Consider the following 13,041-nt stretch of genomic DNA (forward strand, 5'->3'; position numbering starts at 1 on the left):
CCAAGGACACTTTTAGGTGCCAGGAATCCAGCAGTGAACAATACACAAAAGTCCTGCCCGACAGAGCTTCCATTCTAGTGGTAGGACAATAATAAATATAATAAATGTGTGGCTATGTTATATTTAGCAGGCATGTATTATGGAAAAATACAGCAAGGTCAGGTGGTGAAAGAGTGTCAGCCACATGGCTGAGGTGGTGCTGGAGTTGATTAGAGCAGGCCTCAGTGAGAAGTGGACATTTGAGCAAAGACTGAAATTCAGTCACATTTTAAAAAAATGTGAAACTTTAATCTTCCACCTTTTAGTTTGTTGGATCAAATAGGATATATTTACTTCTAAATAAACTATGTTCAATTAATATTTCAATTGAATATCTAAATAAACTGTATGTATTCAATATAATATTTCAATATGTAATATTGTATAATTATTCTATGTATACACATTACTATATAATTACATTATATAATCCATCCTCTACCTTGTTTCAAAAAGTGTTTGCCAGCGCCATTAAACAAACTTTAGTCGAGCTGAGCATGGGGAACTGGAGAAGGCATCAGAGCTGCTTGTCCTGGGACATATGTATTAGTTACATTCGCTCATTCCGCCAGGAACCTCCACCTTTGCTGGGAAGAAGCTGGCCACATGCGCGCACTGTCACTTCTGGCTGTCAGGCGGCTTTGTTCACAGCCTTTGGCCCTTTGCACCTTCATGCATTTTATTTCACTGCGGACACAGAGCCAGCTCTATGTGTCCCTCTATTCAGGGAAAAACCCACAACGCTTTCTCTTTATTTTCAATATGCTTTATTTGAATATGTTTAGTTTCTTTCCTGTCTGCCACTGTAACTGCAGGTAACTGCAGGGACTAGATAATCTGTGATTCCTTTTTGCACTGTAATTCATATTGGCTTCCCAATGTATATACCATGTTCATTTAAGCTCTTGAAAACATGCCTCAGGGTACCTGATTGATCCCTTGTCAAAGTTTGGGGTGTATGTGAATCACCCAGTGAGTTTGTTAAAACAGACTTTTGGACCTCCCCTTGAGAGTCTGATTCTGCAGGCCTGGGGTGGAACCTGAGATTCTGCATGTTTAACAAGCTCCCAGGGGTTGCTGGATGCTTCTGGTCTGTTATCACACTTTGAGTAGCAACATTCTGAGTATTCCCACTTGGTCCAATGGCCAGAGGCTCTGTGGTCTCACGGTCATGTTCCAAGTCTGCTGAAGGACTCTCCCTCTGGTGCTCACCTCAACTCCCTGCCCGGCCACACCGGTCACTCTCCAGGTCTGCTGAGGGATGCCCCCTTGAGTGCATGGTCTGGGCTCCCTGACCCATCAGGCTACATTTTCCTTCCGGGCTTGCTGACCAAGCCTTCCCAGCCAACACTGGCCTTGCTCCTTCTGGCCTCACCGTATTCTTCAGCCTCTGCAGACCCCTAGTCCCACTCATTCGCTTTCTCAGTGTTCCTGGAGGAGTTCTTTACCCTGCCTCTATGGCTTTGGGTCTGAAGTAAGAGCTTTTATGGCAAAACAGACCAAGAAAGATTCCCACCCCCACCCCCATACACACACACATTGAAAGAACAACTAACCCATGGCATTATCTTTCCAATTGCCTTCTCTAAAAAACAAAAGAATTATAAACAACTCTACAACTCCAATTTGTTTTACAGGTTGTGAGGACACGGAACAAAGCAGAATGTTTGATATGAAATAATAGCAATTCACATTCAAGTGTCTGCTAGCCCAGTAGGTCAGGGGCAAAAATGAACACAACAAAGAAAACAAAAACAAATAACAAAGAAACAAAATGAAAGCCACCTTTGCAGGCCTTTTAATTCTTTCCTGCCCTACCTCATGCTAGTCCAATCCCAGCGGATCTGATCTGCAACAATCAGAGCCCAGGATAACTTGTTCTCTCCCCCCCACAACCCCCCACAAATGTGCCCCCGACTCCTGTACCAAGGAATGTGCCTGTCATGACCTCGCTCTTTCTTTAACAGTTCTCCTCCACACAGGCCTTTCTCCGCTGCAGTGTTCCCCAAGTCCCTCCATCGTGATGCCTTTCCATCTCTTTTCAGCTCACAGGTGGAAACCTCAGTTTTGTTCCTTTCTGGCACTTTTTCATTTCTTTCTATTTCTATTGTTATTTAACTGTGAAAAGTATTTCTTCTTGCAGGAAAAATGCCCATATGCTTTGTCTGAGCTGGAGTCCCGCTGTGCATTATTTGCCATAAGCGGTGTTGTCGTTTTTAATGTGCACCCTGAGATGTCAATACCATTGCGTCTATATGGAGGCCGAAACCCATTTGAGGTAATTTAGGAGACCTCCTGTGGTTGGGGACCAAGTCACCTCCCGTGCCTCTCCCTTTGTAGCCTGCCAGCAATTAAATGAGGCGAGCGCATTTTGTGTGCGGATTATCTTTGGACTTACAATGGAGGAAGGCAGGAAGGAAGGGCTCATGCGAGACCTTTACTGGACTCGCTCTTCCTCCTATGGTCCTTCTGAGGTGCAGTACTCTGGTCTTCAAGACATTACTTTCGGGCTTTGCTGGCTTGAGGGGGATTTAGGCTTCGACTTTATGGCTGGGCTGTCAGAATTGCAGCTTGTAGCCTGAGTGTGTCTTAAATCATTTGAATGAAAGAATAAGCCAGAATAAACCTAAATAAACACAACAAGGATAACCAGCAAGTCCATGTAATCGGAGGAGGCTTATTGTAAATACTAGATGCCTGCCCACTAAAGGTAGAAAGGTGTCCTGAGGCTGGGTGGTGACCATGGCTGCATTCACACACCTGAGCTTCCGTTAGAGCAATAGGTGCTCCATTTGGGTATCAATTCTATTGAATCTGTGCTGGGCAAAGTTCAGCCAGAACTCTCCCTTCCTGAGCTCGCTGAGACTAGGCCTTTCCTGTGACTGGCATGTAAGCCCTACTGCTTGTGGGGAGGGGGAGACCATTGAAGACAGTATTTCCTGAATGTGGTGCTAGTTTATCCCCGAAGCAGACTATGAGGCTATGGGGAAGCCCAGCAAATGTAAGAACTGTGCATTGAAAACACTGCATTGAAGTAAGCGTCACAGGGAGAATGGAAACGTTCTTGTTTTTCCCTTACATTTATGTGACAACTTAATCTTTCATTTGTATTTATATGGAAGAGAAGGAACCCAATAATATTTTCAGTGGTAGGGCCAATTAAAACCATAATCTGGCCCTGGTTGAAGAGTCCTTTGGTGCAAAGTATTCACCTTTCAATTTTTTTTTCTATCTAATCTTCTGGGAAGGGAGTTTCAGAGATAATAAACAAAATAAATAACACAGGCATTACGGAGTTTTGGGAACTGTGGCCATGCTTAGCCTAAAACGGTCCACTGCTTAGCTCCAGCCAGTTGTCATGGAGAAAGGCAAGCTCAATGTTGCCAGATGTATTTTTCAAGAGAAGGTGGAAATTTGAATTTTTAAATGTGTGAGATTAGTTGATGCATGGCAATTTTAAAGCGCTGGCAGAGCTAAACAAAGCATGCTGTAGGGCCACCAGGACACATCCCTACTTCTAAGGATTAGGTTATTTTTAATTCTACATAGCCTGCTGGATTAGAAGCCTCAAAATATGTATATTCCAGATCGTATTTATTCTGACAAGCTCAGGCGACAGTTTCGGTTTGGCTAAGAGGGCTCTCTTAAATTCCACTTAATAATCACTTATTGTGCCAGGCTTTCTGCTAGGCTTGGGAGACACAAACACCATCAAAACACAGGCCTGCCTCCAAGGAGCTCACAGATTGGTAAGGGGAAGTGTGTCCGTCAGTGCGTCCTGGGACAAACAGGGACCTCATCTTTCTGGTGGTGACCCCTTACGTTGTTAAGGTTGAGGCATTATGTTAGTTTAAGTACAATGGATTCTATGTGGATTTAACCTTACATGCTTGACAAAAGTCTCAACTATCACACAGTCTCCCACAAAATGCTATCCAAATCACCTTAGTTTTAGTTTGGACATAGTTTCGTCTTGTTTCCTTCATTTGGTATTTTCATGTTCAGCATATGGCTGTGAAATAAAGAATTTGGCCTCAGTCCAAAGAGAGGTCGGGCCTTTCCTGAAAGGTACCCCTATACCCTTGGACCAGGAGTATCTTAGTTTCCATGGTGAGCCCTTTGGGCCATACCTGAGAGTTTAGGCTAATGAGGAGGCTCATGGTGGGCACCTGATATAGGTTATGCTAAGGAGATGACTCAGGGTGGAGCCAGCCATACCAACAGTCTTAGGGTGGGAGCTGATGATGCCAGAACAACCAGCCATGTAATTAGAGGGTTGGGTCTTTGAGCCACGTGATAGCAGCCTGACATTCTAGGTTGAGCTCAACCACCTGGGCGATGATTCCATCAATCATGCGCACATAATAAAACCCCAAACTCTGGACACAAAAACTTGGGTGAGCATCCCTGGTTGGCAATCCTAGTGTATCGATGCTGGGATGGTAACACGATCCTGAGGAAGATGGAAGCTTCACATTTAGAACCCTCCCGACTTGGTCCTATGTTCCTCTTCTTTTGGATGATTCTAATTTGTTCTCATTCACTATAATAAAACTGTAATCCTAAGTATAGCACTTTCCTGAGTTCTGTGAGTTGTTCTAGTGAATTATTGAATCCGGAGAAGGCCGTGGGGACCCCCAAATTTGTAGCTGGTGTCTGAACTGAAGGTATTATCATAGAGATTCTTCCCTCAACTTTGCAGTTTAGAGAACTGAGATCTCAACCTGGAGTTTGGCTAACTGGGTAATGTTACACTTTTCATTTATGGGGCACTAAAAGGTAATAAAAAAAGAAAAGATGAAGTCCTGCTTTAAAGGAAGTTAAAATCCTACTAATTAAACTAAATGGGAAGCCTACGAACATGTTAGAGAGCAATCAGAAGCTAAGTCAGAAAGGAATCCTGGAGAGGCCAAGAGTTTAAATGTTTAGTATATGAAGGAACTGGATACTATTTTCAATTCTATTGATAGACTAAGATGAGTTATAGGACAGCCTGGTGCTTACCAGAGGGGTAGGGATTGAAGGAGACTACTAGACTTTGTGTGGTGAGCACACAATGCAACATACAGATGGTGTATTATCGAATTGTACGCCTGAAACTTATATGATGTTATTAACCAATTTTACCCCAATAAGTTTGACAAAAGAGAAAGATGAGTTATAGGGAGGAATGATTTCTCCAGAGCATCCCCAAATTTCCAATATTGTGCCAACTGAAGCTGACTTTGTGAACATCTCATGGTAATCTCTTAATTCAAATCAGGTTGAAATTCTGCAGCCTTGAGCTTGCTCTTGCTTCTGTTTATCACGGTGTTTTCTCTCCCGTGTGGTTTTGATTGAAAACACACATAATTCTGTTGTTCCAAGTCATCTCTTCACACGTATCTTCTGTCATATTGCATGTGTGTTTACCTGTGAGCTGCTGCCCAGAGAGACCAGTGGTTGGTCCAATACAATTAAGTAATTGAAATATTCAAGAAAAATTTAAACTATTCTAAGAAAGAGTAATGTCTCTTTCTTAATATAATGTGCATTAACAGTGTGTAGGCATGGAAATACTGGCATATTCTGAGAACTTAAATACGAAAAAAACCGCCCAAAACCTCAATTTTTTTATGTGCGTCCTAAAAAATTTCCTTTCAGATGTCATTCACAATGATAGTTCCTTTGATGCGCGCGCACACACACACACACACACACACACAATATAGCCCAAAGTGTGGACATAAAGAAGATTCAACTTACAGGCTGTCCAGGCTCATCTCCTCCGAGAATTCTGAAGCCAAATCCAGACTCCATCCTACGAAGATGAACATCCAGCTCCTTATAATCTGGACCTGGCATAAAGGAGATCCCATGAATACTGAATCCTGCCTCCTCCCCACCCCCCTGACGGACTGAACACACCAATGATAAAGTAATTTTGTGGATATGATTAATGCGTGGAGAATAAAAAAGGTATTGCACCGAAAAGTAGGTATTCCAAAATTAGTCAGTCTGAATTAGCAGTGACCAGCCAAGGCAGAAAGAGCACACAAATTTTCTGGGTGAAAAAAAAATGATGCCTCTATAATTCTTTATTTTTCTGAGCATTCAGATTATCCTTAAGAAGATTGGCTGTCACTTTGAGCATGTTTACTTTGACTAAATGATTATTTTAGAAGTATGAGAGAACAAATGGCAACATCTTGGAACTACCTAATGAAATTTACCTAGTAATTGACTAATATTTGTTTATAACTTGATGCATTCAGTTTAGTGTGTGTGTGGGGGGGAGGGGAGCAGAGAATGGGTTATAAAATAATGCCTAGCAAAAGTCATTTCTTTAAAAATTGTAGCAGTTAGAAAATAATAGAATTTAAACTTTTCTGTATTGAGGTTTGAGTAAAGTTTTTATTTTCTGACTGACTCCTTCAGGTTTTTTAAAATTTAGGGGTAGAAATTCACCTAGTTCTAAGTGGACTCTTAACCTTCAAACATTTTGAAATGTGGAAGCCATTAGTAGGTTCACTATTGACTTCATTAGTGTTTTCAGAGTAAACTACAAGAGGATACTTTTTTGCAGTTAGCTGAAAGAATAGAAATATACTGAAAAATAAGCTGGGAAACTCTCTCGAATGTCATTTTTTTCAACTCTATAATAAATATTCTAAAACTACAAGAAATCTTTTGACTATTTAAATATAATTTATGCTTTTCCCCATCCCCTGGACCTTTGAACCTTCCTCAGGGGAAAAGTCTCACCGAGTTGTACATACATACTTTCATGGTCACTGTTAGGATGTCAGTGGATGAGTAGCAACTTTGGGGAATACTTCATGCCATCCTTTGCTTAAAAAGTATTTAGTGATCTCTGGCCTTAATAGTTTAAAGGAGATATTAGAACTGATAGAAGCAAATATTAAGTTAAATTCTCCTTGCTTAAACAGGATGGTTTTGGAAATTGGGGTGAGATTTCAGAGAATCCTTTTGGGATAGGAAGCTATGTCTGGACCACTCAGTAGTCATAGTTGAGAGACAGACTCAACGACTAAGAAAAAACTCAAAGAAGACTAACCAATTGGATCTCCACATCCATGAGTCATCCCTTATGAACTGTATAATCATTCATATCTTAAAGATGAGGTAACTTAAGAGAATTCAATTCCTATTAAATAGCTAATTAGAGCTGGGTGATAAAAGGTAAAAAACAAACTTTGCCCTACACTATACAATTCACAATTGACTTTTGAACTCAGTTTATCCTGGGATCTATAATATCACACATGAAGTCACACACATATTGCGGTGTGTGCTAAGCTTTTGGGATTCTGGAGGCAGGTGGAGCAGCCCTGCACAATCACAGCAGAAACCTGTACGTCTCCCAAGAGAGGAAGAAAGGCCAGAGGAGAAAGGAAGATGACAGATTATGTCAAATCCCTGTTCAAACCTCTAAAAGTTGGTTGTGATATGATTGCTCCCAGCAATCTCCTCTTTCAGTTACTTTTAGCTTAGAGGACTCTAGATTATGTATACATAAAAAATTCAAAGAGAGCATGACATATTTTTGGCACTTAAAATAGTAGAGCTAGAATGTATTTAACCAGAACATTCAATCTATTCTCATAAATATTCTCATTTTTGCATCGCTGGTGAGTATGGTAAGTGGGAAATTGTTCCTCTAATGGCTTCAGCACGAATCTACATAGCATGAGGAACTGTAAGAGTATAAGAGGAGTTAATTGTGTGATTCATTTTATTTACTAAATAAAACTTTCCCCAAGCAAAAGCGGAAATTATGACAATCCCAGCAACGCAAGGGAGTTGTCTTATGTTAGAGAATGCTGTGATTCCTGGGGCACTGGAAAGCTTTTCCTAAATAAATGACTCTTTTTTTTCAGTAGAAAAATGTAGATATTAGGTAGTTAATTTTATTTAACTCTGAAGAACAGATGTGAGTGGGGCGTCCATCCTCCTCCTATTTTTTGTGCGCACATTTTGGTGACATTAGCATCTTCTGATTGTTGCTCTTTCACTTCGATTTCAAACATACGGTGATATGTGTCAACCATGTCATCTCCACCCTCTAGTTTACCAAGCAGAAGAGGGCCAGCTCATGGTACACAAGCAAGCAGAGAGAGGACAAAAGAGACCCATTAGAAAAGTGTGCCAGCAGATGTGCTTTATTTTCTATTTCTTTGTTAATTTTGAACACCGACTCAGAGCCCGCAGGGCACGGAAACTTTAGAGAAATAGTCAACTGGAAAAAAAGTTTAAATGATAGATTGTGCCTTAAAGCAGTAGTATTTTTCTTTTTTAGGGAAAATAAGAACTTTTAGAAAGATAATTTTTCTTTGGTTTATCCCTCTACCCCCCAATTTGAGCCTGCCTTTAGAAAAATAACTACAATTACGTGCGCAAGGCTGGGAGACATTACTCTTTTTCCTTCCTGCTTTGTTAGCTCTCTGGAAAGTTTATGATGTTTTTGATATTTTCCTTTAGTTGCTCTTCTGGCCTGATGTCATGTTTAAAATGATGTTATGCTTCATCTCTTCTGCTAATGTAAGAACTTAATGCAAAGAAATCCAAGGGCCAACTCTTCACTCCATTGGGATAGGATTTAACAACCACCACACCTCCCCTTGGTTGAATTGAAAACCATGCACCTAGAAGGTTGTTAGATGAAGGGGTCTGGCGGGCACCTAGTGGGACCTCAGTCACTTTGGATGTCAACCATGCCCCCACCAACATTCTTTTTTCCTCATCTACTTTCTTATTTATTCTCTTTCCATGCTCTTTTTTACCTTTTTCCTCAGCTCTTTTTATAGAACTGTCAGGGATACTCTCAAGATGAGGCAGGGGTTGCGAAGAAATGGACTAAGGAGAGACAGAATATTCTGGACATTGGTGTGCAATGGCCAGGCATGACCAGTGTTCTGCCTTAGAAGCCAGGGCCAGGGTCCTAGGGCATTATGAAATAAAGCAGCTTAAGATACTCATCTAAGATACCTGACCACCATGGAAAACTATAGGAATGGAATTTACAAGTCCTGATTTATCCTGGGCTCCCACTAATATTGAAAAAGCAAACACATTCAAAAGTAGTAAATGGTGGCCACATCCAGGTATCAGGACAACTTTCCTCATAATAAAGTAGAATTTCAAAGCTGATTCTTATTTTCCACTAAGACTCCAGGAAGGTGTCAATGTTATATATACCTTGGTCTAGATTTTGAAAGATATGGCTTTGTGCACAATTTTAGGGAAAAGGATGGGTGACTAAACACAACTGATTAATTTTATGAATGATTCAAGCTTCAAAATGCAAAGAACAGCATTTTTTTATGGATTAATTTGGCACATGGGATGCTGCTGTAAACATGTCAATTAAATTTTGGTACTTGAATCCCCTTTCGTGTTTTAATTAAAGCATAAGTACCACGAGCTTATTATCAGTTTGGCACAGAGACTGAATTCATTCAATTTTTCCTTCTGGAAAGAACATTAATTTTTTGGCATTTCTTTGTAAAGAGGTCTAGGGAAGACAGTACGAGGATGGAATCAGGAATCATAGGTGGTTATTAAGTTGTCTCTGGCTGCTGGGTTTCCAATGCACTCCAAATGCAGAATGAGTTAAACAGGAATTAAATAGTTTCTATTGCTCGAGTATAACATTACCAGATAAGTAGCTAACACATTTTTGTCTTAAAAGAATCTTTTCCCTTTACTTTTTCCCTTTATTCCTTTGGTAATGTGAATATGGTGAGATATGTTTCCGCTGTAGTAGAAGACATCTCCTACTCTATTTAGTTCTCTCCCTCATCCTTCAAATAAACTCAGATGTCTCCATCCTAAATACCCGCTACTTATCTACCCATTTCTCTCTGGGAAGAGTAGTCCTTATTGGATTGTTCACTCCCTCATCTTCACTCTCTCATCTCTGACTTACTCCTGCCAGTCTGGTTTCTGCTCTTTTGGCATTACTGAACTGCTGTCTTTAAGGCCATTGATGATGTCCTAATGACCGAATTGAATGGCCATTTTCTCTTTCCTCATTCTGATTGATTTCTGTGCCTCATTCGATACACCCTTTATAACCCCTGATTTCTTTTTAAAAATTTTATAAGAGTTTATTCGAGTCAAACTGATGACATGCCAGGAAGCAAGATCTCAAATGCTTCTATCCCAATTTTTTTAAATTTCTAAACAAGGAAAATTCTCCTTCTGGAAATGATTTATACCCTTGGTTTCTGTGATATTCCATGCCCTGGCTCTCTTGTCTTTGGATGGAGCTCTCCATTCAAAGGTCCTGGCTATGAATTCATTGTTTCTCACTAACATTCTTAGTGATGACAAAATTATCCTTGTCTATCTATAGTATTCTATTGTGTATAGCCTATAGAAGTTGCCAAATAAATGTTTCTTGAATTTAATTGTTTTAAGATACCAATCTAGCAGACCCCATAAACCAGAGTATTATTCTACTCTGAAGTTATCACTTAGCTTCAAAAATACATTATTTAGGAATTCCTATTACCAACTTTGCCTCTGTACCTAAGCATTGTATGCAGCTAAAGTTAACAAAATACCTCACAATTACAATAAATATGTCTGAGTCAAAAATCATGACACAGAATTGGATAAAGGATATTTTATAAATGTGAGCAGTACTATAGGAGATTTGTTTATTTTGGATGCAGTCATAATTTTCCAGAATATTTTGATAACTTGTGTGGACATTTAATAAAATATTTGGATTGGTTATCTTTTTGAAAATCTGTCTTACATATACTCAACTACACTATAACTCTCTTTTAAGCAACTTGTATCTTTTAAAATGTAAAAATAGTATTTTGCACATACATCAAGGTAATCTAAACTATTAGGTGGCCCTTCCCTTCCTTCTTTTGTTTTTAAATAAAGTACTTTCAGAAGCTGAGATTTTTAAAGAAATGTGCCTGCTGTGGCTAGCACGCTGAGATTTAGAATCTCAAATGAAGTCCTGATTTCATTTTGCAACTGTAATTACTAGGTCTCATTTTCCCTCTAGGCATAAGATATTCTTAAAAATTATAAGGCTTTTCCCGTCAGCATATAAGAATAATCATGCTATAAAAATTTTCAGACCAAGATAAGCAAATATTTGAGGACATTATTTGAGGACAAAATGCTAAGCAATATCTTCCATATTTTCTACATATCCAAAAAAAATGACATGGAAACTTACAGAATGAAATGATCTCGAGCACATATATTCTCCAGGGGGGTGTGAGAACATGCTGAGATGGATAATGAGCTGTCATCATGGAAACACTCTAGAGATGTGTGCTGTGAGCCTACAGACCTGAAATAGTACTATTATTATAAAACGCTCTTTTCTGCAATTGTTTCAGTGTTCTGGCTTTCAATCCAGTGCTCTAATCAGCTGTTCAAAGCACTTCCTACGAATAAAAAAATCTGAATCTTCCTTTTCTTTCTTCATTTCCACAATAACATTAAATATTTTAGCCCAAACCAAATTTTGAACTATTTTCAGAATGGTTAGGTCAAAATTTTTTTCCTTTTAAGTAAATTAATTATTACTAACAGCTTTTATACTTGAAATTATAATATTCTAGTCCAACTTAAAAACTATTGAAATGTAGCATTTTATAATTGGAATGGTTAAAAAATTAAATTTATGTAGATATGTAATTGATGTGAAAATAATTTCATTCTATGTTAGCAAAATTTCTAATAAGTTCTTTGAAAATGTCTAAATTGCAAATCTCTACATATTCTAGTTTCTTATTTATATGTATTTAGACTAGGGATGTCCAATGTAAATAAAATGTAGCCAATATAAGTAATTAAAAAATTTCTAGTAGCCACATTTGAAAAAGCAAATCAAAACAGGTACAATAAAATGTAATAATATTTTTTAAACCTAATATAGTCAAAATATTATTTAAGCCTCAATCAATATAAAATAATTGAGATATACATTTCTGTATTTTTTTGTACTGTATTTGAAATCTGGTGTAGACTTGACACACATCTTACAGCATATTCAAAGTCAGAGTAGACACATTTCAAGTGCCCAATAGCCACATGTGGCTAGAAGCTACGGCATGGATCTAGTCAGTCTGGTGGCCTTCCTTGTCACCTGCTTTTTAATCTTGTCTTTAACTAAAGCATTTTATGAAATAAATGAATAAATATGACTGTTTTCTTTTTCTTTTTCCCTTGACAGTCATGTTGGCTCACCTTGATGAGACCTACTTTCTATCTTAAATGCATGCTTTTGTAGGTGGATAAAATTAGCACAGTGATTACATACTAATTAACTGATACTACTCAGAAGAATGATTTGTTACACAAAATGGAAGACGTCATTCACAGGGCTGTGAGAACTGGAGGATACTTGCCAGAGGAATCCATTCGAAAACTGGTCCTTGGTGGCACTTGTTCTGGATGGGAAAATGGGGAATTAAAATCGAAACTCATTTATGGCATTTTAAAATTCATCTTTACTTTCTTTTTGTTGATATTATATCTCACCCCCAATTTGTGCTCATGTTTAATGATTATTTTTTCCTCTAAAATCTATGGGAATTAGTGGACAGATTTACTGCTTTATGTATATGAACATGTCTATAAATGTATTTATTTTACATGCATGTAAAATAGAAAAACCCGAATTCCTTTAGATCAAAATGGAAAAAAGATTACCATTTCCAAATACTAACCTTTGATTCTCATTATAAGAATGCTTATTTGAAAGTAAAGTCAATCCAGAATCCAAAATATACACAATTAATATAGGTCTTTTAAAATCATGTTATTATATTGTGACATCGACTACGTATTATAATTAAAAGTGGAAAATTCAATCAACAATTGTGATGATTTATGTATACCCGTCCAAATATTTTGATATTTACTCTGGATGGTTGAACTTATGTATCAGTAATTGAGTTAAATTGGTTTATTTTAGCAATAGAGACCACTCATGGGAATTATGATATCTCTGCTACATATAAA

The 13,041-nt window shown here is 38.4% G+C and overlaps 1 protein-coding gene across 1 annotated transcript in view; it reads right to left on the reverse strand.

Moving 5' to 3' along the window:
* MAGI2 (membrane associated guanylate kinase, WW and PDZ domain containing 2) overlaps positions 1 to 13,041 on the reverse strand; it is an 835,146-nt gene that overhangs the window by 142,296 nt on the left and 679,809 nt on the right. The window contains exons 14-15 of the mRNA XM_014537030.1: positions 12,426 to 12,467; positions 5,785 to 5,876 (exon numbers count right to left, since the gene is read on the reverse strand). Of these exons, the coding sequence (XP_014392516.1) occupies positions 5,785 to 5,876; positions 12,426 to 12,467 (134 nt within the window). The remainder of the gene's footprint in view (positions 1 to 5,784; positions 5,877 to 12,425; positions 12,468 to 13,041) is intronic.

Source organism: Myotis brandtii, unplaced genomic scaffold, assembly GCF_000412655.1.
Source record: "Myotis brandtii unplaced genomic scaffold, ASM41265v1 scaffold17, whole genome shotgun sequence".
NCBI lineage: Eukaryota > Metazoa > Chordata > Mammalia > Chiroptera > Vespertilionidae > Myotis > Myotis brandtii.